The sequence below is a fragment of the Falco naumanni genome, unplaced genomic scaffold, assembly GCF_017639655.2.
Source record: "Falco naumanni isolate bFalNau1 unplaced genomic scaffold, bFalNau1.pat scaffold_73_arrow_pat_ctg1, whole genome shotgun sequence".
NCBI lineage: Eukaryota > Metazoa > Chordata > Aves > Falconiformes > Falconidae > Falco > Falco naumanni.
In genome coordinates, this window is record NW_024427565.1 from 36,352 (window position 1) to 61,280 (window position 24,929).

Below are 24,929 nucleotides of genomic sequence, written 5' to 3' on the forward strand. Positions count from 1 at the left end.
CCTATAGCCCCCTATAGCCCCTATAGCCCCCATAGCCCCTATAGCCCCTATAGCCCCCATAGCCCCCATAGCCCCTATAGCCCCTATAGCCCCCATAGCCCCTATAGCCCCCATAGCCCCTATAGCCCCCATAGCCCCCATAGCCCCCATAGCCCCCATAGCCCCTATAGCCCCCATAGCCCCCATAGCCCCTATAGCCCCCATAGCCCCCTATAGCCCCCATAGCCCCCATAGCCCCCATAGCCCCCATAGCCCCTATAGCCCCCATAGCCCCTATAGCCCCTATAGCCCCTATAGCCCCTATAGCCCCCATAGCCCCTATAGCCCCCATAGCCCCCATAGCCCCTATAGCCCCTATAGCCCCTATAGCCCCCATAGCCCCTATAGCCCCCATAGCCCCTATAGCCCCTATAGCCCCTATAGCCCCCATAGCCCCCATAGCCCCTATAGCCCCCATAGCCCCCATAGCCCCCTATAGCCCCTATAGCCCCCATAGCCCCCATAGCCCCTATAGCCCCCATAGCCCCCATAGCCCCTATAGCCCCCATAGCCCCTATAGCCCCCATAGCCCCTATAGCCCCCATAGCCCCTATAGCCCCTATAGCCCCCATAGCCCCTATAGCCCCCATAGCCCCCATAGCCCCTATAGCCCCTATAGCCCCCATAGCCCCTATAGCCCCCATAGCCCCCATAGCCCCTATAGCCCCCATAGCCCCTATAGCCCCCATAGCCCCCATAGCCCCCATAGCCCCTATAGCCCCCATAGCCCCCATAGCCCCTATAGCCCCCATAGCCCCTATAGCCCCTATAGCCCCCATAGCCCCCATAGCCCCTATAGCCCCTATAGCCCCTATAGCCCCTATAGCCCCCATAGCCCCCATAGCCCCTATAGCCCCTATAGCCCCTATAGCCCCTATAGCCCCCATAGCCCCTATAGCCCCTATAGCCCCCATAGCCCCCATAGCCCCTATAGCCCCTATAGCCCCCATAGCCCCTATAGCCCCCATAGCCCCCCATAGCCCCCATAGCCCCTATAGCCCCCATAGCCCCTATAGCCCCCATAGCCCCCATAGCCCCCATAGCCCCTATAGCCCCCATAGCCCCCATAGCCCCTATAGCCCCCATAGCCCCTATAGCCCCCATAGCCCCCATAGCCCCCATAGCCCCCATAGCCCCTATAGCCCCCATAGCCCCTATAGCCCCTATAGCCCCTATAGCCCCTATAGCCCCCATAGCCCCTATAGCCCCCATAGCCCCCATAGCCCCCTATAGCCCCTATAGCCCCTATAGCCCCCATAGCCCCTATAGCCCCCATAGCCCCTATAGCCCCTATAGCCCCTATAGCCCCCAATAGCCCCCATAGCCCCTATAGCCCCCATAGCCCCCATAGCCCCTATAGCCCCTATAGCCCCCATAGCCCCCATAGCCCCTATAGCCCCCATAGCCCCCATAGCCCCTATAGCCCCCATAGCCCCTATAGCCCCCATAGCCCCTATAGCCCCCATAGCCCCTATAGCCCCTATAGCCCCCATAGCCCCTATAGCCCCCATAGCCCCCATAGCCCCTATAGCCCCTATAGCCCCCATAGCCCCTATAGCCCCCATAGCCCCCATAGCCCCTATAGCCCCCATAGCCCCCTATAGCCCCTATAGCCCCTATAGCCCCTATAGCCCCCATAGCCCCCATAGCCCCTATAGCCCCTATAGCCCCCATAGCCCCCATAGCCCCTATAGCCCCTATAGCCCCTATAGCCCCCATAGCCCCTATAGCCCCTATAGCCCCCATAGCCCCCATAGCCCCCATAGCCCCTATAGCCCCTATAGCCCCTATAGCCCCCATAGCCCCCATAGCCCCCATAGCCCCTATAGCCCCTATAGCCCCCATAGCCCCTATAGCCCCCATAGCCCCCATAGCCCCTATAGCCCCTATAGCCCCCATAGCCCCTATAGCCCCCATAGCCCCCATAGCCCCTATAGCCCCCATAGCCCCTATAGCCCCTATAGCCCCCATAGCCCCCATAGCCCCTATAGCCCCTATAGCCCCTATAGCCCCTATAGCCCCCATAGCCCCTATAGCCCCCATAGCCCCCATAGCCCCCATAGCCCCTATAGCCCCCATAGCCCCTATAGCCCCCTATAGCCCCCATAGCCCCTATAGCCCCCTATAGCCCCTATAGCCCCCATAGCCCCCATAGCCCCTATAGCCCCTATAGCCCCCATAGCCCCCTATAGCCCCCATAGCCCCCATAGCCCCCATAGCCCCCATAGCCCCTATAGCCCCTATAGCCCCCATAGCCCCTATAGCCCCTATAGCCCCCATAGCCCCCATAGCCCCCATAGCCCCCATAGCCCCCATAGCCCCTATAGCCCCCATAGCCCCTATAGCCCCTATAGCCCCTATAGCCCCCATAGCCCCTATAGCCCCCATAGCCCCCATAGCCCCTATAGCCCCTATAGCCCCCATAGCCCCCATAGCCCCCATAGCCCCTATAGCCCCCATAGCCCCTATAGCCCCTATAGCCCCCATAGCCCCTATAGCCCCTATAGCCCCCATAGCCCCCATAGCCCCTATAGCCCCTATAGCCCCCATAGCCCCTATAGCCCCTATAGCCCCCATAGCCCCCTATAGCCCCTATAGCCCCCATAGCCCCCATAGCCCCTATAGCCCCTATAGCCCCTATAGCCCCTATAGCCCCTATAGCCCCCATAGCCCCTATAGCCCCTATAGCCCCCCATAGCCCCTATAGCCCCTATAGCCCCCATAGCCCCCATAGCCCCCATAGCCCCTATAGCCCCTATAGCCCCTATAGCCCCTATAGCCCCCATAGCCCCTATAGCCCCTATAGCCCCCATAGCCCCTATAGCCCCTATAGCCCCTATAGCCCCCATAGCCCCTATAGCCCCTATAGCCCCCATAGCCCCCATAGCCCCTATAGCCCCTATAGCCCCCATAGCCCCTATAGCCCCCATAGCCCCTATAGCCCCCATAGCCCCCATAGCCCCCATAGCCCCTATAGCCCCTATAGCCCCCATAGCCCCTATAGCCCCCATAGCCCCCATAGCCCCCATAGCCCCTATAGCCCCCATAGCCCCCATAGCCCCTATAGCCCCCATAGCCCCTATAGCCCCCATAGCCCCCATAGCCCCCATAGCCCCCATAGCCCCTATAGCCCCCATAGCCCCTATAGCCCCTATAGCCCCTATAGCCCCTATAGCCCCCATAGCCCCTATAGCCCCCATAGCCCCCATAGCCCCTATAGCCCCTATAGCCCCTATAGCCCCCATAGCCCCTATAGCCCCCATAGCCCCTATAGCCCCTATAGCCCCTATAGCCCCCTATAGCCCCCATAGCCCCCATAGCCCCCATAGCCCCCATAGCCCCTATAGCCCCTATAGCCCCCATAGCCCCCATAGCCCCTATAGCCCCTATAGCCCCTATAGCCCCTATAGCCCCCATAGCCCCTATAGCCCCCATAGCCCCTATAGCCCCTACAGCCCCTATAGCCCCCATAGCCCCCTATAGCCCCCATAGCCCCCATAGCCCCCATAGCCCCTATAGCCCCCATAGCCCCTATAGCCCCTATAGCCCCCATAGCCCCCATAGCCCCCTATAGCCCCTATAGCCCCTATAGCCCCTATAGCCCCTATAGCCCCCTATAGCCCCCATAGCCCCTATAGCCCCCATAGCCCCTATAGCCCCTACAGCCCCTATAGCCCCCATAGCCCCTATAGCCCCCATAGCCCCCATAGCCCCCATAGCCCCTATAGCCCCCATAGCCCCTATAGCCCCTATAGCCCCTATAGCCCCCATAGCCCCTATAGCCCCCATAGCCCCCATAGCCCCTATAGCCCCCATAGCCCCCATAGCCCCTATAGCCCCTATAGCCCCCATAGCCCCTATAGCCCCTATAGCCCCTATAGCCCCCATAGCCCCTATAGCCCCCATAGCCCCCATAGCCCCTATAGCCCCCATAGCCCCTATAGCCCCCATAGCCCCCATAGCCCCTATAGCCCCTATAGCCCCCATAGCCCCTATAGCCCCCATAGCCCCTATAGCCCCCATAGCCCCTATAGCCCCCATAGCCCCCATAGCCCCCATAGCCCCCATAGCCCCTATAGCCCCCATAGCCCCTATAGCCCCCATAGCCCCTATAGCCCCCATAGCCCCCATAGCCCCCATAGCCCCCATAGCCCCTATAGCCCCCATAGCCCCTATAGCCCCCATAGCCCCTATAGCCCCCATAGCCCCCATAGCCCCCATAGCCCCCATAGCCCCTATAGCCCCCATAGCCCCCATAGCCCCTATAGCCCCTATAGCCCCCTATAGCCCCCTATAGCCCCTATAGCCAACATGGCCCCTATAGCCCCCTATAGCCCCCATAGCCCCCATAGCCCCCATAGCCCCCATAGCCCCTATAGCCCCCATAGCCCCTATAGCCCCTATAGCCCCCATAGCCCCTATAGCCCCCATAGCCCCCTATAGCCCCCATAGCCCCCATAGCCCCTATAGCCCCTATAGCCCCTATAGCCCCTATAGCCCCCATAGCCCCTATAGCCCCTATAGCCCCCATAGCCCCCATAGCCCCCATAGCCCCCATAGCCCCTATAGCCCCTATAGCCCCCTATAGCCCCTATAGCCCCCATAGCCCCTATAGCCCCTATAGCCCCCATAGCCCCTATAGCCCCCATAGCCCCCATAGCCCCTATAGCCCCCATAGCCCCCATAGCCCCTATAGCCCCTATAGCCCCTATAGCCCCCATAGCCCCTATAGCCCCCATAGCCCCTATAGCCCCCATAGCCCCTATAGCCCCTATAGCCCCCATAGCCCCTATAGCCCCCATAGCCCCTATAGCCCCTATAGCCCCCATAGCCCCTATAGCCCCCATAGCCCCCATAGCCCCTATAGCCCCCATAGCCCCCATAGCCCCTATAGCCCCCATAGCCCCCATAGCCCCTATAGCCCCTATAGCCCCCATAGCCCCTATAGCCCCTATAGCCCCCATAGCCCCTATAGCCCCTATAGCCCCCATAGCCCCTATAGCCCCCATAGCCCCCATAGCCCCCATAGCCCCTATAGCCCCTATAGCCCCCATAGCCCCCATAGCCCCTATAGCCCCCATAGCCCCCATAGCCCCCATAGCCCCTATAGCCCCCATAGCCCCCATAGCCCCCATAGCCCCCATAGCCCCTATAGCCCCCATAGCCCCTATAGCCCCCATAGCCCCTATAGCCCCCATAGCCCCCATAGCCCCCATAGCCCCCATAGCCCCTATAGCCCCCATAGCCCCCATAGCCCCTATAGCCCCTATAGCCCCTATAGCCCCTATAGCCCCTATAGCCCCCATAGCCCCCATAGCCCCTATAGCCCCTATAGCCCCTATAGCCCCCATAGCCCCCATAGCCCCTATAGCCCCCATAGCCCCCATAGCCCCCATAGCCCCCTATAGCCCCCATAGCCCCCATAGCCCCCATAGCCCCCATAGCCCCTATAGCCCCCATAGCCCCTATAGCCCCCATAGCCCCAATAGCCCCTATAGCCCCTATAGCCCCTATAGGCCCTATAGCCCCTATAGCCCCCATAGCCCCTATAGCCCCTATAGCCCCTATAGCCCCTATAGCCCCTATAGGCCCTATAGCCCCTATAGCCCCGCCCCCCCTCGCAGCGCCCCGCCCCCAAATGAAATCAGAAACGGGAAAAAAAAACGGGAAAAATTTATTTTCCGGGTGGAGAATATTTACAAGGGGGGGGGAGGGGGGCGGGGGGGGCGGTAGTGGGGGCGGGGAGTCCTGGAAATTTCCGGCAGCTTCCGGCGGCGGCGGGATCTGGCGGAGGAATCCGGCGGGATCCATCGGGATCCATCGGGATCCATCGGGATCCATCGGGATCCATCGGGAACGGTGTTATTTCACCTGGGGGGGGGAGGGGGAGGGGGATTCGTTATCGCTGGGGGTAATTAGGGGGGAGGGGAGGGGGCGGAAATGGGGGGGATGGTGGGAAATGGGGGGGGGAAATGGGGATTTTGGGAAAAAATGGAGGAAAAATGGGGATTTAGGGAAAAAATGGGGGGAAATCAGGGATTTGGGGAAAAAGTGGAGGAAAAATGGGGATTTGGGGAAAAAGTGGAGGAAAAATGGGGATTTGGGGAAAAAATGGGGGGAAATCAGGGATTTGGGGAAAAAGTGGAGGAAAAATGGGGATTTGGGGAAAAAATGGGGGGAAATCAGGGATTTGGGGAAAAACTGGAGGAAAAATGGGGATTTCGGAAAAAAAAGGAGGAAAAATGGGGATTTGGGGGGGGAGGGGAGGGGAGGAAGCGGGGGGGGTGGGGGGGAAATGGGGGAGGAAATGGGGATTTGGGGAAAAAATGGAGAAAAATGGGGATTTTGGGAAAAAACGGGGGAAAATGGGGATTTGGGGGGGGAATGGGGGGATGGGGGGAAAAGGGATTTTGGGAAAAAATGGAGGAGAAAAGGGGATTTGGGGAAAAAATGGAGGAAAAACGGGAATTTGGGGGAAGGAGTTGGGGGGGGGAAATGAGTGTTTTGGTGGGAATGGGTGGAAAAATGGGATTTTGGGAAAAAATGTGGGAAAATAGAGATTTGGGTGGAAATGGGGAGAAAACCCGGGATTTTTCCAAAGGGGGGGAGGGGAAATAAGGATTTTTTTTGCAAGGATTGGGGGAAAATAGGGATTTTTTTTGCGAGGATTGGGGAAAAAAATAGGGATTTTTTGCAGGAATTAGGGGAAAATAGGGATTTTTTTTGCGAGGATTGGGGAAAAAATAGGGATTTTCTGCAGGAATTAGGGGAAAATGGGATTTTTTGCGAGGATTGGGAAAAAATAGGGATTTTTTGCAGGAATTAGGGGAAAATAGGGATTTTTTTGCGAGGGTTGGGGAAAAAATAGGGATTTTTGCAGGAATTAGGGGAAAATAGGGATTTTTTTGCGAGGATTGGGAAAAAATAGGGATTTTCTGCAGGAATTAGGGGAAAATAGGGATTTTTTTGCGAGGGTTGGGGAAAAAATAGGGATTTTTTGCAGGAATTAGGGGAAAATAGGGATTTTTTTGCGAGGGTTGGGGAAAAAATAGGGATTTTTTGCAGGAATTAGGGGAAAATAGGGATTTTTTTTGCGAGGATTGGGGAAAAAAATAGGGATTTTCTGCAGGAATTAGGGGAAAATAGGGATTATTTTGCGAGGGTTGGGGAAAAAAATAGGGATTTTCTGCAGGAATTAGGGGAAAATAGGGAATTTTTTGCGAGGGTTGGGGAAAAAAATAGGGATTTTTGCAGGAATTAGGGGAAAATAGGGATTTTTTTGCGAGGATTGTAGAAAAAATAGGGATTTTCTGCAGGAATTAGGGGAAAATAGGGATTTTTTTGCGAGGAGTGGGGAAAAAATAGGGATTTTTTGCAGGAATTAGGGGAAAATAGGGATTTTTTTGCGAGGAGTGGGGAAAAAAATAGGGATTTTTTGCAGGAATTAGGGGAAAATAGGGATTTTTTTGCGAGGATTGGGGAAAAAATAGGGATTTTTTGCAGGAATTAGGGGAAAATAGGGATTTTTTTGCGAGGAGTGGGGAAAAAATAGGGATTTTTTGCAGGAATTAGGGGAAAATAGGGATTTTTTTTGCGAGGATTGGGGAAAAAATAGGGATTTTTTGCAGGAATTAGGGGAAAATAGGGATTTTTTTTGCGAGGATTGGGGAAAAAATAGGGATTTTCTGCAGGAATTAGGGGAAAATAGGGATTTTTTTGCGAGGATTGGGGAAAAAATAGGGATTTTCTGCAGGAATTAGGGGAAAATAGGGATTTTTTTGCGAGGATTGGGGAAAAAATAGGGATTTTCTGCAGGAATTAGGGGAAAATAGGGATTTTTTTGCGAGGATTGTAGAAAAAATAGGGATTTTTTGCAGGAATTAGGGGAAAATAGGGATTTTTTTGTGAGGATTGTAGAAAAAATAGGGATTTTCTGCAGGAATTCGGGGAAAATAAGGAATTTTTTTGCGAGGGTTGGGGAAAAAATGGGGATTTTTTGCAGGAATTAGGGGAAAATAGGGAATTTTTTGCGAGGATTGGGGAAAAAAAGGGATTTTTGCAGGAATTAGGGGAAAATAGGGATTTTTTTGCGAGGATTGGGGAAAAAATAGGGATTTTTGCAGGAATTAGGGGAAAATAGGGATTTTTTTTGCAGGGGTTGGGGAAAAAAATAGGGATTTTTTGCAGGAATTAGGGGAAAATAGGATTTTTTTTGCGAGGATTGGGGAAAAAAATAGGGATTTTTTGCAGGAATTAGGGGAAAATAGGGATTATTTTGCGAGGATTGGGGAAAAAATAGGGATTTTCTGCAGGAATTAGGGGAAAATAGGGATTTTTTTGCGAGGATTGTAGAAAAAATAGGGATTTTTTGCAGGAATTAGGGGAAAATAGGGATTTTTTTGCGAGGGTTGGGGAAAAAATAGGGATTTTCTGCAGGAATTAGGGGAAAATAGGGAATTTTTTGTGAGGATTGGGGAAAAAATAGGGATTTTTTGAAGGAATTAGGGGAAAATAGGGATTTTTTTTGCGAGGAGTGGGGAAAAAATAGGGATTTTTTGAAGGAATTAGGGGAAAATAGGGATTTTTTTTGCGTGGATGTGGGAAAAAGAAGGATTTGGGTGGAAAACCAGAGATTTTGGGCAAGAATTGGGGGGACGACAGGGTGGGGGTTTTTTTTTGTGAGGTTTGGGGAAAATGGGGATTTGTCCAAAATATGGGATAAAAATGTGGATTTGGGGGGAACACAAGGATTTTTTGGCGCAAATATGGGGGAAAAATGGGGATTTGTCCAAAATATGGGATAAAAATGTGGATTTTGGGGGAACACAAGGATTTTTTGGTGCAAATATGGTGGAAAAATGGGGATTTGTCCAAAATATGGGATAAAAATGTGGATTTTGGGGGAACACAAGGATTTTTTGGTGCAAATATGGTGGAAAAATGGGGATTTGTCCAAAATATGGGATAAAAATGTGGATTTTGGGGGAACACAAGGATTTTTTGGTGCAAATATGGTGGAAAAATGGGGATTTGTCCAAAATATGGGATAAAAAAATGTGGATTTTGGGGGAACACAAGGATTTTTTTGGCGCAAATATGGGGGGAAAATGGGGATTTGTCCAAAATATGGGATAAAAATGTGGATTTTTGGGGAACACAAGGATTTTTTTGCTGCAAAAATGGGGGGAAATGGGGATTTGTCCAAAATATGGGATAAAAATGTGGATTTTGGGGGAACACAAGGATTTTTTTGCTGCAAAAATGGGGGGAAATGGGGATTTGTCCAAAATATGAGATAAAAATGGGCATTTTTGGGGAACACAAGGATTTTTTGGCGCAAATATGGGGGAAAATGGGGATTTGTCCAAAATATGGGATAAAAATGGGGATTTGGGGGGAACACAAGGATTTTTTGGCGCAAATATGGGGGAAAATGGGGATTTGTCCAAAATATGGGATAAAAATGGGGATTTGGGGGGAACACAAGGATTTTTTTGCTGCAAAAATGGGGGAAAATGGGGATTTGTCCAAAATATGGGATAAAAATGGGGATTTTTGGGGAACACAAGGATTTTTTGGCACAAATATGGGGGAAAAATGGGGATTTGTCCAAAATATGGGATAAAAATGTGGATTTTGGGGGAACACAAGGATTTTTTGGTGCAAATATGGGGGGAAAATGGGGATTTGTCCAAAATATGGGATAAAAATGTGGATTTTGGGGGAACACAAGGATTTTTTGGCGCAAATATGGGGGGAAAATGGGGATTTGTCCAAAATATGGGATAAAAATGTGGATTTTGGGGGAACACAAGGATTTTTTTTTGCGCAAATATGGGGGGAAAATGGGGATTTGTCCCAAATATGGGATAAAAAAATGTGGATTTTGGGGGAACACAAGGATTTTTTTTTGCGCAAATTTGGGGGGAAAATGGGGATTTGTCCAAAATATGGGATAAAAATGGGGATTTGGGGGGAACACAAGGATTTTTTTTGTGCAAATATGGGGGGAAAATGGGGATTTGTCCAAAATATGGGATAAAAAAATGTGGATTTTGGGGGAACACAAGGATTTTTTGGTGCAAATTTGGGGGGAAAATGGGGATTTGTCCAAAATATGGGATAAAAATGTGGATTTTGGGGGAACACAAGGATTTTTTGGCGCAAATATGGTGGAAAAACGGGGATTTGTCCAAAATATGGGATAAAAATGTGGATTTTTGGGGAACACAAGGATTTTTTTTCACAAATATGGGGGGAAAAATGGGGATTTGTCCAAAATATGGGATAAAAATGTGGATTTTGGGGGAACACAAGGATTTTTTGGTGCAAATATGGTGGAAAAATGGGGATTTGTCCAAAATATGGGATAAAAATGTGGATTTTGGGGGAACACAAGCATTTTTTTGGCGCAAATATGGGGGAAAAATGGGGATTTGTCCAAAATATGGGATAAAAATGGGGATTTTGGCGGAACACAAGGATTTTTTTTCACAAATATGGGGGAAAAAATGGGGATTTGTCCAAAATATGAGATAAAAACGTGGATTTTGGGGGAACACAAGGATTTTTTGGCGCAAATATGGTGGAAAAATGGGGATTTGTCCAAAATACGGGATAAAAATGTGGATTTGGGGAGCGGGGAGCCCCGTACCTTGATCAAGGTGACCGTGGCGCTGTAGAAGAGGCTGAGGATGAAGAGGACGATGAAGGTCGACGCGGTGGCCCAGAGATTGTTGAGGTCCTCCTCCTCCGCCTCCGCGAAGCCTTCGAGCAGAGCTGGGGGGATGGGCGGAGAAAAGGGGGGGAGGGGGGGGGTCAACACCATCACCCCACCGAGGGGGGCACCCTCGGGTGGGGTGCCAAGGGTGGGGGAGGGGGACGCTCGGTTCGGGGTGGGTTTGGGGGGGTTTTGGCTATCTATAGGGCGGGTGCGCCCCAAAATCCAGGGTTTGCGCCCCAAAACCCAGGGTTTGCGCCCCAAAACCCAGGGTTTTCACCCCAGAATCCACGGTGGGGTGCGTACCCCGAAATCGGGGGGGTTATAACCCAAAAAATTTGGGGTGCGTGCCTCAAGGTCGTCGGGTCGTAGCCGAAATCGTTGAGTTACAACCCAAAATCGTCGGGTTAACAACCCAAAATCGTCAGGTTACAACCCAAAATCGTCGGGTTAACAACCCAAAATCGGGGGCTTTCGCCCCAAAATGTCGGGCGCGCCGGCAAAAAGCTGGGGGTTACACGGGGAAATTTGGGGGGTACGCCCCAAAATCGGGGGGGGTATATCCCCAAATCTGGGTTTAAACACCAAAATTTGGGTTTCATACCCCAAAATTACAGGGTAGACCCCAAAATATCGTATTTAGCCTCCAAAATCTGGGGTTTATACACCAAAATTTGGGGTCTGCACCCCAAAATTTGGGTGTACACCCCAAAATCTGGTATTTAGCCCCCAAAATCTGGATGAAGACCCCAAAATCCTGGTTTTACACCCCAAAATCTGATATTTAGACTCTGAAATCTGGGTGCACACTCCAAAATTTGGGATTTATACCCCAAAATCTGGGCTTTATACCCCAAAATCTGGGGTGTGCCCTCCAAAATCTGGGTTTTATACACCAAAATTTGGGTTTTGTACACAAAAATTGGGGTGCACACCCCAAAATCTGGTATTTAGCCCCCAAAATCTGCATTCAGACCCCAAAATACGGGTTTTACACCCCAAAATCTGATATTTAGACTCTGAAATCTGGGTGCACACTCCAAAATCTGGGGTGTGCACCCCAAAATCTGGGGTTTATACACCAAAATTTGGGGTTTATACCCGAAAACCTGGCATTTAACTAAAAAATCTGGAGGTTTTCCACAAAATCCGGCATTTAACCCCAAAAATCCGGGTTTTGCACCCCAAAATCTCGTATTTAGCCCCCGAAATCTGGGTGCACACTCCAAAATTTGGGATTTATACCCCAAAATCTGGGCTTTATACCCCAGAATCTGGGGTGTGCCCCCCAAAATCTGGGTTTTATACACCAAAATTTGGGTTTTGCACACAAAAATTGGGGTGCACACCCCAAAATCTGGTATTTAGCCCCCAAAATCTGCATTCAGACCCCAAAATACGGGTTTTAGACCCCAAAATCTGATATTTAGACTCTGAAATCTGGGTGCACACTCCAAAATCTGGGGTGTGCACCCCAAAATCTGGGGTTTATACACCAAAATTTGGGGTTTATACCCGAAAACCTGGCAGTTAACTAAAAAATCTGGGGGTTTACCCCAAAATCCGGCATTTAACCCCAAAAATCCGGGTTTTGCACCCCAAAATCTCGTATTTAACCCCAAAATCTGGGTGCAGACTCCAAATTTTGGGTGTGCACCCCAAAATCTCGTATTTAGCCCCCAAAATCTGGGTGCAGACCCCAAAAATCTGGGTTTTATCCCCCCAAATCGGGCGTGTGCACCCAAAAAATGTGGGTTTACACCCCAAAATCGTGGGTTTACACCCCAAAATCCGGTATTTAACCCCCAAAATCCAGGGTTTGCACCCCAAAAACCTGGTATTTGGCCCCCAAAATATGAGCGCAGACCCCAAAATCTGGGTTTTATCCCCCAAAATCTGAGGCGCGCACCCAAAAAACCTGGTTTTGCACCCCAAAACCGAGGGTTTGCATCCCAAAAATCTGGGGTTTAACCCCAAAATCCGTGTTTTACACCCCAAAATCCGGCGGTCACCCCACCGCTGCCCCCTCCCCCCCCCCCAAAAAAAAAGAAAAAAAAAAATTAAAAAAAGACAACACAAAAAAAAAAAAAAAAAGGGATTTGCTAAATTTTTGCACGATTTTGGGGGAGGGGCGCTTGCACGAGGGCGACGCTTGTGCAAGGGTGGGGGAGGGGTGCTTGTGCAAGGGTGTGCGGTGGCAGGGTGCGCGAGGGGGGGGGTGCTCGTGCAAGGGGGAGGGGCGTGCAAGGAGGACACGGCAGGATGCACGGGGGGGACGCTTGCACGGGGACGACACTTGCACGAGGGTGATGCTTGCACGAGGAGGGTGCTTGCACAAGGGTGCACGAGGATGGAAGCAGGCTGCAAGGGGGGGGCGCTTGTGCAAGGAAGTTGCTTGTGCCCGGATGCAGCAGCCGGGTGCACAAGGAAAACGCTTGCACGAGGATGGAAGCAGGCTGCACGAGGAAGACGCTTGTGCAAAGATGCAGCAGCCGGGTGCACAGGGAAGATGCTTGCACAAGGATGCTGCTTGCACAAGGGTGATGCTTGCACGAGGAGGGTGCTTGCACAAGGGTGCACGAGGATGGAAGCAGGCTGCAAGGGGGGGGGGGCGCTTGTGCAAGGAGGACGCTTGTGCAAGGATGCAGCAGCCGGGTGCACAAGGAAGGAGCGGAAAGATGCACGAGGATGCTGCTTGCACGAGGAGGGTGCTTGCACGAGGATGCACGAGGATGGAAGCAGGCTGCACGAGGAGGACGCTTGTGCAGGGATGCAGCAGCCGGGTGCACAGGGATGCTGCTTGCACGAGGAGGGTGCTTGCACAAGGGCAATGCTTGCACAAGGATGCACGAGGATGGAAGCGGGCTGCAAGGGGGGGGGGGACGGTTGTGCAAGCAGCATCCTCGTGCACGGATGCAGCAGCCGGGTGCACAGGGAAGATGTTTGCACAAGGAAGGAGTGGAAAGATGCACGAGGACGATGCTTGCACGAGGATGCACGAGGATGGAAGCAGGCTGCACGAGGAGGATGCTTGTGCAGGGATGCAGCAGCCAGGTGCACAGGGATGCTGCTTGCACGAGGAGGGTGCTGGCACGAGGATGCACGAGGATGGAAGCAGGCTGCACGAGGAGGATGCTTGTGCAAGCAGCATCCTCGTGCAGGGATGCAGCAGCCGGGTGCACAAGGATGCTGCTTGCACGAGGAGGGTGCTTGCACGAGGATGCACGAGGATGGAAGCGGGCTGCAAGGGGGGGGACGGTTGTGCAAGCAGCATCCTCGTGCACGGATGCAGCAGCCGGGTGCACAAGGAAGATGTTCACACGAGGAGGATGCTTGCACAAGGGCAATGCTTGCACAACGGTGCACGAGGATGGAAGCAGGCTGCAAGGGGGGGACGCTTGCACGAGGAGGATGCTTGTGCAAGGATGCAGCAGCCGGGTGCACAGGGAAGATGTTTGCACAAGGAAGGAGTGGAAAGATGCACGAGGACGATGCTTGCACGAGGATGCACGAGGATGGAAGCAGGCTGCAAGGAGAGGACGCTTGTGCACGGATGCAGCAGCCGGGTGCACAAGGATGCTGCTTGCACGAGGAGGGTGCTTGCACAAGGGTGGTGCTTGCACGAGGACGATGCTTGCACGAGGACGGTGCTTGCACGAGGAGGGTGCTTGCACGAGGACGGTGCTTGCACGAGGATGCACGAGGATGGGAGCAGGCCGCAAGGGGAGGACGCAGCAGGACGGTGCACAAGGACGCACGAGGACGACGCTTGCACGAGGACGATGCACCCCCCCCCGCCCATCCCCCCCCCTCCCCACCCCCCCCACCCCCCCCCAAGCAAAAACCAGGTGTGGTGGCGCCTTTTTTTTTCCTGTAAAAATTCGATTTTATTGGTTTTTTTTGTTGATTTTTCTGTTTTTTGGGGTTTTTTTTTGTTTTCTTCCCATTTTCTTGGGGTGTTCTTGGGTTTTCTTGGGCGGTTTTTAAAATTTTGGGGGGGAGTTTCTTGGGTTTTCTCAGATTTTCTCGGGTTTTCTTGGGTTTTTTTTTAATTATTTTCTTGGGGTTTTGGGATTTTCTCAGATTTTCTTGGGGGTTTTATGGATTTTCTCGGATTTTCTTGGGGTTTTCTTGGATTTTCTCAGATTTTCTTGGGTTTTTTTTTATTTTCCTGGGGGTTTTATGGATTTTCTTGGACTTTCTTGGAAGTAATTTTGGATTTTCTCAGATTTTCTTGGGGGTTTTATGGATTTTCTCAGATTTTCTTGGGGTTTTTTGGATTTTCTCAGATTTTCTTGGTTTTTTTTTTATTTTCTCGAATTTTCTTGGGGTTTTCTCAGATTTTCTTGGGGTTTTTTTGGATTTTCTCGAATTTTCTTGGGGTTTTCTCAGATTTTCTTGGGTTTTTTATGGATTTTCTCTGATTTTCTTGGGGTTTTCTCAGATTTTCTTGGGGATTTTTTTGATTTTCTCGAATTTTCTTGGGGTTTTCTCAGATTTTCTTGGGGGTTTTATGGATTTTCTCAGATTTTCTTGCGGGTTTTTGGATTTTCTCAGATTTTCTTGGGGGTTTTTGGATTTTCTCGGATTTTCTTGGGGTTTTATGGATTTTCTCTGATTTTCTTGGGGTTTTTTTGGATTTTCTCGGATTTTCTTGGGGTTTCCTCAGATTTTTTTGGGGTTTTATGGATTTTCTCGGATTTTCTTGGGGGTTTTATGGATTTTCTCGGATTTTCTTGGCATTTCCTCAGATTTTCTTGGGGTTTTATGGATTTTCTCAGATTTTCTTGGCGTTTCCTCAGATTTTCTTGGGGGTTTTATGGGTTTTCTCTGATTTTCTTGGGCTTTTCTCATGTTTTTTTTGGGGTTTTATGGATTTCCTTAGGGTGTGTGTGTGTGTGAATTTTTTTTATTTTTTGGATTTCCTTGCATTTTGGGGGGGTCGTTCCCCCCCAACCACCCCCCACCCCCCCCTGTTGGCTGGGGGAGGGGCCACCTGGCCCCCTCCCCACCCATCCACCACCCACCCGGGGGGGGGGGAGGTAGAGCGGTGGGGCGGGGCGGGGGTGTCGAAGGGTCAGTAGCAGGCGGCGGCCGCGTCGGCCAGCACGAGGGAGACGTTGACGGCGGCGGCTTTACCGGAGGTTCGGTCCACCGAGCGCTGGGCCACCTGCAGCGGGATGCGCTCGTGGCCCACCAGGCAGGTGAAGACGCTGCCGGACCCCCAGTCGGCCCCGGTGACCCTCAGGGCGCTGTAGGTGAGGAAGGAGGGGGGGGTCCCCGGCTGGGGGGTGGGGGGGCAGGGTGACGTAGGCGGCGGGGGGGCCGGGGCTCGCCGTCGCGCCGCCAGCGGACGAAGAGGTCGGGGGGGGTTGAAGCCCTGCACCAGGCAGGTGACGGTGGCCGCTTCGTGGGACGAGAGCTGGTCCGAGGCCGGGGGGAAGACGTAGATGGAGGGGGCTTTGGCGGTGCCATCTGCGGGGGGGGGGGGGAGGGGAGAGGGGGGTTAGTGAGGGGGGCGAGGGGAGGGGGCAGGGGCGTCGCCCTGCGGGGGGGATGCAAAGTAAAGGGGGCGATGGCATCGTTTTCCCTAGATTTTGAAAAAAAAAAAAACCCAAAAAACCAAAAAACGGGGCAATTGAGCCGTTTTCCCGCAGGTTTTGCAAAAAAAAAAATAAAAAAATAAAAATAAGAAAAAAAATGGGGCAATTGAGCCGTTTTCCGCAGGTTTCGCAAAAAAAAAACCGGGGCAATTGAGTCGTTTTCTGCAGGTTTTGCAAAAAAAAAAAAAAAAAAAAAAAAAAAAAAAAAAAAATGGGGCAATTGCATGGTTTTCCCTAGATTTTGCAAAAAAAAAAAACCGAGGCAATTGAGTCGTTGTCCGCAGGTTTTGCAAAAAAAAAAAAAACGGGGCAATTGAGTCGTTTTCCACAGGTTTTGCAAAAATAAATAAATAAATAAATAAATAAATAGATGGAGCAATTGCATGGTTTTCCCTAGATTTTGCAAAAAAAACCCGGGGCAATTGAGTCGTTTTCTGCAGGTTTTGCAAAAAAAAAAAAAAAAAAAAAGGGGCAATTGCATGGTTTTCCTTAGATTTTGCAAAAAAAACCCGGGGCAATTGAGTCGTTTTCCTCAGGTTTTGCAAAAAAAAAAAAAAAAATAAGGGGGGGGGGGGAATTGCACAGTTTTCTGCAGAGTTCACAAAAAAATGGGTGAATTGCATGATCTTCTCCAGAATTTGCAAAACAAATGGAGAAATTTCATCTTTCCCCCCAGATTTTGCAAAATAAATGGAGAAATTGCTTCGTTTTCGCCAGATTTTGCAAAATAAATGGAGAAATTTCATCTTTCCCCCCAGATTTTGCAAAATAAATGGAGAAATTGCTTCGGTTTCGTCAGACTTTACAAAATAAATGGAGAAATTTCATCTTTCCCCCCAGATTTTGCAAAATAAATGGAGAAATTGCTTCGTTTTCGCCAGATTTTGCAAAATAAATGGAGAAATTGCTTCGGTTTCACCAGATTTTGCAAAATAAAAGGAGAAATTTCATCTTTCCCCCCAGATTTTGCAAAATAAATGGAGAAATTGCTTCGGTTTCTCCAGATTTTGCAAAAATAAATGGAGAAATTTCATCTTTCCCCCCAGATTTTGCAAAATAAACGGGGAAATCGCATCATTTTCTCCCAGTTTTTGAAAAAAAAAATAAAAAAATAAAAAAAAAAATTGGGGCAACTGTGCCGTTTTCTCCAGAATTTGCGAAAAACGTTGGGGCAATGGGGTCGTCGCCTCCAGAATTCGCAAAAAAAAAAAAATCGGAGCAGCTGCATCGTTTTCTGCCGATTTTGCAAAACCGGGGCCGCCCAGCTGCACCCGTCGCCCCCGCAAATTGCCGAAACCCCGTTTTTTTGCCCCTCCCCCCCCCAAAAAAAAAAAAAAAAAATTATGAATCAAAGGGCGATGGGCCCGCTGCCCCTCCCCCCACCCCCTCGCCCGGCCCGGGACCTACCGGTGACCTTCTGGAGCTTGGCCTCGGTGGGGAACACCAGCTCAGGGTGGGGTGACCCTGCAGGTGTAGACCTCCCCCTTGTCCCAGTCGTCGGCGCAGACGCTGGCGACGCCGCGGGCGCCGAAGAGCCCGTTGGGCTGCAGGAGCGGGGGCAGGGTGCGCGTCTCCAGCTCCTGGCCATTCTCCTTCCACCAGGAGATGACCAAGCCGTCAGCGCTCGGCAGGTTGTCCACCACGCAGGTCAGCTTGGCCACCTTCTCCTGGAAGATGTCGGCGAAGAGGGGAGGGACGGCGCGCACCACGATCTCCCCGCCGCCGACGGGGCGGTCATCTGGAAGGGACAGCAGAGGGGGGGTCAGTGGGGGCGGTTGGGGGGTCGGTTGGGTTGGGTGGGTCGGTTGGGTTGGGTGGGTCAGTTGGGTGGTCAGTTGGGTTGGGTGGGTCGGTTGGGTGGTCAGTTGGGTTTGGTGGGTCGGTTGGGTGGTCAGTTGGGTTGGGTGGGTCGGTTGGGTGGTCAGTTGGGTTGGGTGGGTCGGTTGGGTGGTCGGTTGGGTGGTCAGTTGGGTTGGTTGGGTCGGTTGGGTGGTCACTTGGGTTGGGTGGGTCGGTTGGGTGTTTGGTTGGGTTGGGTGGGTCGATTGGGTGGTCATTTGGGTTGGGTGGGTCAGTTGGGTGGTCAGTTGGGTTGGGTGGGTCAGTTGGGTGGTCAGTTGGGTTGGGTGGTCAGTTGGGTTGGGTGGTCAGTTGGGTTGGGTGGGTCGGTTGGGTGGTCACTTGGGTTGGGTGGGTCGGTTGGGTGGTCAGTTGGGTTGGGTGGGTCGGTTGGGTTGGGTGGGTCGGTTGGGTGGTCAGTTGGGTTGGGTGGGTCGGTTGGGTGGTCAGTTGGGTTTGGTGGGTCGGTTGGGTGGTCAGTTGGGTTGGGTGGGTTGGTTGGGTGGTCGGTTGGGTTGGGTGGGTCGGTTGGGTGGTCAGTTGGGTTGGGTGGGTCGGTTGGGTGGTCAGTTGGGTTGGGTGGGTCGATTGGGTGGTCAGTTGGGTTGGGCGGGTCGGTTGGGTTTGGTGGGTCGGTTGGGTGGTCAGTTGGGTGGTCAGTTGGGTTGGGTGGGTCGGTTGGGTGGTCATTTGGGTTGGGTGGGTCGGTTGGGTGGTCAGTTGGGTTGGGTGGGTCGGTTGGGTGGTCAGTTGGGTTTGGTGGGTCGGTTGGGTGGTCGGTTGGGTTGGGTGGGTCAGTTGGGTGGTCAGTTGGGTTGGGTGGGTCGGTTGGGTGGTCAGTTGGGTTTGGTGGGTCGGTTGGGGGGTCGGTTGGGTTGGGTGGGTGGTTTGGGTGGGTCAGTTGGGTTGGGTGGGTCGGGTGGGTCGGTTGGGTGTTTGGTTGGGTTGGGTGGGTCGGTTGGGTGGTCAGTTGGGTGGGTTGGGTGGGTGGGTCAGTTGGGTTGGGTGGGTCAGGTGGGTCAGTTGGTTGGTTGGGTGGGTGGTTTGGGTGGGTCAGTTGGTTGGTCAGTTGGGTTGGTTGGGTTGGGTGGGTCAGGTGGGTCAGTTGGGTGGTTGGGTGGTTGGTTTGGGTTGGTCAGTTGGGTTGGGTGGGTCGGGTGGGTCGGTTGGGTGTTTGGTTGGGTTGGGTGGGTCGGTTGGGTGGTCAGTTGGGTGGGTCGGTTGGGTGGGTCAGTTAGTTGGTAGGGTCGGGCTGGTTAGTTGGGTCAATTAGTGGGTTAGCTGGGTCGGTTGGGTGGGTTGGTTGGGGTTGGTTAGGTGGGTTGGGTTAGTTGGGCTTGCTTAGGTGGGTTGGGTTAGCTGGGGTGGGTTAGTTGGGTTAGTCGGGCCGGTTGGGTCGCCCCACCAGGAGCCCTCCCCCCGCCCCACCCCCCCCACCCCCCCCACCCCCACCCCCCCCACCCGGTGGGACCCCTGGGCTTACAGCCGCACTCCAGCGCTTTGCTGGTGTTCCTCATCTCCTCCTCCACCTGGCAGGTGTAGACGGCGCCGGCGTCCCACTCGGCTTCGGTGACAACCGCCCGGCTGTCGGTGACGTAGGCGGCTCTGCCGTCGGCCACCGAGGTCTCGGTGGTCACCCCCTCGCGGAGGGGGGTCCCGTTCTTCAGCCAGCGGACGGCGGCGGGGGGCTGCCGGGGGCCGCGGATCTGGCAGAGGAGGCTGGAGTTGCGGTAGGGGCCCTCGAAGTCCTCGCGGGACGGCGGGTGGAGCGTGATCACGGGGGTCACGTGGGCCGAGGGACCTGCGGGGGGGGGGGCGGGGGGGGGGGGGGAGGGGGACACACACGGGGGGGGTGAGCGGGTGGAGACCTCCGGGGTGGGGGGTGGGGGGGAGGGGAGGGGGTGCGCGAGTGCTGGGGTGTAGCCGTGGTGGGATGCAGGACCGGGATGCTCAGGGGAAGGATGCTCAGGGCGGGATGCAGGAGAAGATGCGGGGTGGGATGCAGGACCGGGATGCTCAGGGCGGGATGCAGGGCAGGATGCAGGACCGGGATGCTCAGGGCGGGATGCAGGGCAGGATGCAGGACCGGGATGCTCAGGGCGGGATGCAGGGCGGGATGCAGGGCGGGATGCAGGGTGGGATGCGGGACGGGGATGCTCAGGGGAAGGATGCTCAGGGCGGGATGCAGGAGAAGATGCGGGGTGCGATGCAGGGCGGGATGAAGGACAAGGATGCTCGGGGTGGGATGCTCAGGGTGGGATGCAGGACCGGGATGCTCAGGGGAAGGATGCTCAGGGTGGGATGCAGGAGAAGATGCGGGGAGGGATGCAGGGTGGGATGCAGGACCGGGATGCTCAGGGGAAGGATGCTCAGGGCGGGATGCAGGAGAAGATGCGGGGAGGGATGCAGGGTGGGATGCAGGACCGGGATGCTCAGGGGAAGGATGCTCAGGGCGGGATGCAGGAGAAGATGCAGGGTGGGATGCAGGACCGGGATGCTCAGGGGAAGGATGCTCAGGGCGGGATGCAGGAGAAGATGCAGGGTGGGATGCGGGGTGGGATGCAGGACCGGGATGCTCAGGGGAAGGATGCTCAGGGCGGGATGCAGGAGAAGATGCGGGGTGGGATGCAGGGTGGGATGCAGGACCAGGATGCTCAGGGTGGGATGCAGGAGAAGATGCGGGGTGGGATGTGGGGTGGGATGCAGGGTGGGATGCTCAGGGTGGGATGCTCAGGGCGGGATGCAGGGTGGGATGCAGGACGGGGATGCAGGACCGGGATGCTCAAGGTGGGATGCTCAGGGTGGGATGCAGGACTGGGATGCTCAGGGTGGGATGCAGGACCAGGATGCTCAGGGTGGGATCCTCAGGGCGGGATGCAGGGTGGGATGCAGGATGGGGATGCAGGACTGGGATGCTCAAGGTGGGATGCTCAGGGCGGGCTGCAGGACCGGGATGCTCGGGGAGGGATGCAGGACAAGGATGCTCGGGGAGGGATGCAGGGTGGGATGCTGGACCAGGATGCTCAGGGTGGGATGCAGGGTGGGATGCAGGACTGGGATGCTCAGGGTGGGGAGCAGGGTGGGATGCAGGACCAGGATGCTCAGGGTGGGATGCAGGGTGGGATGCAGGACAAGGATGCTCGGGGAGGGATGCAGGGTGGGATGCTGGACCAGGATGCTCAGGGCGGGATGCAGGGTGGGATGCAGGACAAGGATGCCCGGGGTGGGATGCGGGGCGGGATGCAGGACAAGGATGCTCGGGGTGGGATGCGGGGCGGGATGCAGGGTGGGATGCTCGGGGAGGGATGCAGGGTGGGATGCAGGACAGGGATGCTGGGGGGCGGGATGCAGGGCGGGATGCGGGGCGGGCTGCAGGACAAGGATGCTCAGGGCGGGCTGCAGGGGTGGGATGCTCGGGGAGGGATGCAGGGTGGGATGCAGGGTGGGATGCGGGGCGGGCTGCAGGACGGGGATGCAGGACAGGGATGCTCAAGGTGGGAGGCTCAGGTTGGGATGCAGGAGAAGATGCGGGGCGGGCTGCAGGACAAGGATGCTCAGGGTGGGATGCAGGGTGGGATGCGGGGTGGGATGCTGGACCAGGATGCTCAGGGTGGGATGCAGGGTGGGATGCGGGGCGGGCTGCAGGACGGGGATGCGGGGGTCGTTCGGCCCGCGTGGGGGGTGGGTCCGGGGGTCGGGGGGCGACTCACCGGGGTTGGAGAGGGCCCGGCGGCGCGTGCCGCGGGGGTGGGCGGCCGTGCAGGAGAAGGGCTGCTGGGACTTGCCGCGCTCCAGGGGGAGGCTGAGGCGGCTGCTGGCGGCGTAGAGCCCCCCGGCCGGGGTGGGGGGGGAAGGCGGCCGCCCCCTCCCCCACGCTGCGGTTGGACGCGTCGCTCCAGCTCCAGGCCAGCTGGGGGGGCAGGAAGCCCACCGCCAGGCAGCCCACCGCGTACAGCCCGGGGGCGCCGGGGGGGGCCGCAGGACACCAGCGGGAACAGCTCCGGCGCGCTGGGGGACCCTGGGGGGGGGGGGGGGGGAGGGGAGGGGGAGGGGGAGGGGGGGGTCAGGGGGCGGGGCACGGCCCGCCAGAGGGGCTGAGCCCACCCCCGACCACCCACCCCACCCCCCACCCCCGGCTGGGGGAGAACCCAGAGATTGGGGGGAAAACCCAGCGATTGGGGGGCAAAATTTAGCGTTTCTGGGCAGTGACCCCGTTTTGGGGCAAAATCCAGTGATTTGGGGGCAAAATTTAGCGTTTCTGGGCAGTGACCCCGTTTTGGGGCAAAACCCAGCGATTTGGGGGCAAAATTTACGATTTCTGGGCAGTGACCCCATTTTGGGGTAAAACCCAGCGATTTGGGGGCAGAATCCAGCGATTTTGGGGCAAAATTTACCGTTTCTGGGCAGTGACCCCATTTAGGGGTAAAACCCAGTGATTTGGGGGCAAAATTTACCGTTTCTGGGCAGTGATCCCATTTTGGGGTAAAATCCAGTGATTTGGGGGCAAAATTTAGCATTTCTGGGCAGTGACCCCGTTTTGGGGCAAAACCCAGCGATTTGGGGGCAAAATTTAGCGTTTCTGGGCAGTGACCCCGTTTTGGGGCAAAACCCAGCGATTTGGGGGCAAAATTTAGCGTTTCTGGGCAGTGATCCCATTTTGGGGTAAAATCCAGTGATTTGGGGGCAAAATTTAGCATTTCTGGGCAGTGACCCCGTTTTGGGGCAAAACTCAGCAATTTGGAAGGCAAAATTTAGCGTTTCTGGGCAGTGACCCCATTTTGGGGTAAAACCCAGCGATTTGGGGGCAAAACTCAGCGATTTGGGGGCCAAATTTAGCATTTCTGGGCAGTGACCCCGTTTTGGGGTAAAACCCACCCGGTTTGGGGGCAAAATTTAGCGTTTCTGGGCAGTGACCCCGTTTTGGGGTAAAATCCAGTGATTTGGGGGCAAAATTTACGATTTCTGGGCAGTGACCCCGTTTTGGGGCAAAACCCAGCGATTTGGGGGCAAAGCCCACCCAATTTGGGGCAAAATTTACTGTTTCTGGGCAGTGACCCCATTTTGGGGTAAAATCCAGCGATTTTGGGGCAAAATTTAGCATTTCTGGGCAGTGACCTCTTTTGGGGTAAAACCCAGTGATTTTGGGGCAAAACTCAGCGATTTGGAAGGCAAAATTTATCGTTTCTGGGCAGTGACCCCGTTTTGGGGTAAAACCCAGCGATTTGGGGGCAAAACTCAGCGATTTGGAAGGCAAAATTTAGCGTTTCTGGGCAGTGACCCCGTTTTGGGGCAAAACTCAGCGATTTGGGGGCAAAATTTACGATTTCTGGGCAGTGACCTCTTTTGGGGTAAAACCCAGTGATTTGGGGGCAAAAACTGCCATTTCTGGGCAGTGACCCCGTTTTGGGGCAAAACCCAGCGATTTGGGGGCAAAATTTAGCGTTTCTGGGCAGTGACCCCGTTTTGGGGCAAAACCCAGCGATTTGGGGGAAAAGCCCACCCAATTTGGGGCAAAATTTACTGTTTCTGGGCAGTGACCCCATTTTGGGGTAAAATCCAGCGATTTGGGGGCAAAAAATCCCATTTCTGGGCAGTGACCCCGTTTTGGGGCAAAACCCAGCGATTTGGGGGCAAAATTTAGCGTTTCTGGGCAGTGACCCCATTTTGGGGCAAAACTCAGCGATTTGGGGGCAAAAAATACCATTTCTGGGCAGTGACCCCATTTTGGGGTAAAACCCAGCAATTTTGGGGCAAAGCCCACCCAGTTTGGGGCAAAATTTACCATTTCTGGGCAGTGACCCCATTTCTGGGCAAAACCGAGTGATTTTGGGGCAAAAAATACCATTTCTGGGCAGTGACCCTATTTTGGGGTAAAACCCAGCGATTTTGGGGCAAAACCCAGCGATTTTGGGGCAAAATTTACCATTTCTGGGCAGTGACCCCCGGTTTTGGGGCAAAACTCAGCGATTTTGGAGCAAAACCCACTGGGACCAGTGCTGGACCTCCCAGTTGCTCGTTACTGGGCCAGTATAAGCACTACATAGCTGCCCCTGGAGGACCAGTATGGACCAGTATGGACCAGTTAGGACCAGTACCAGTACCGGCACCCACAGCTGGCCCATAGCTGCTTCTGCAGAACCAGTACGGGACCAGTACGGGACCAGTACGGGACCAGTATGGGACCAGTACGGGACCAGTACGGGCACCCACAGCCGCCCCATAGCTGCTTCTGCAGAACCAGTACGGGACCAGTACGGGACCAGTACGGGACCAGTACGGGACCAGTACGGGCACCCACAGCCGCCCCATAGCTGCTTCTGCAGAACCAGTACGGGACCAGTACGGGACCAGTACGGGACCAGTATGGGACCAGTACCGCCACCCACAGCTGGCCCATAGCTGCTTCTGCAGAACCAGTATGGGACCAGTACGGGACCAGTATGGGACCAGTACGGGCACCCACAGCCGCCCCATAGCTGCTTCTGCAAAACCAGTATGGGACCAGTACGGGACCAGTACAGGACCAGTACGGGCACCCACAGCCGCCCCATAGCTGCTTCTGCAGAACCAGTACGGGACCAGTACGGGACCAGTATGGGACCAGTACGGGCACCCACAGCCGCCCCATAGCTGCTTCTGCAAAACCAGTATGGGACCAGTACGGGACCAGTACAGGACCAGTACGGGCACCCACAGCCGCCCCATAGCTGCTTCTGCAGAACCAGTAC

The 24,929-nt window shown here is 54.4% G+C and overlaps 1 gene segment (V, D, J or C); it reads right to left on the reverse strand.

The window, feature by feature from the left end:
* Positions 1–5,772: 5,772 nt before the first annotated feature.
* On the reverse strand, positions 5,773–22,677 carry LOC121082336. The segment is given in 7 exon segments: positions 5,773–5,910; positions 10,694–10,818; positions 15,899–16,234; positions 17,770–18,100; positions 19,685–20,002; positions 21,912–22,219; positions 22,656–22,677. Coding segments are annotated over 7 exon segments (1,449 nt in total).
* Between the last annotated feature and the right edge of the window lie 2,252 nt (positions 22,678–24,929).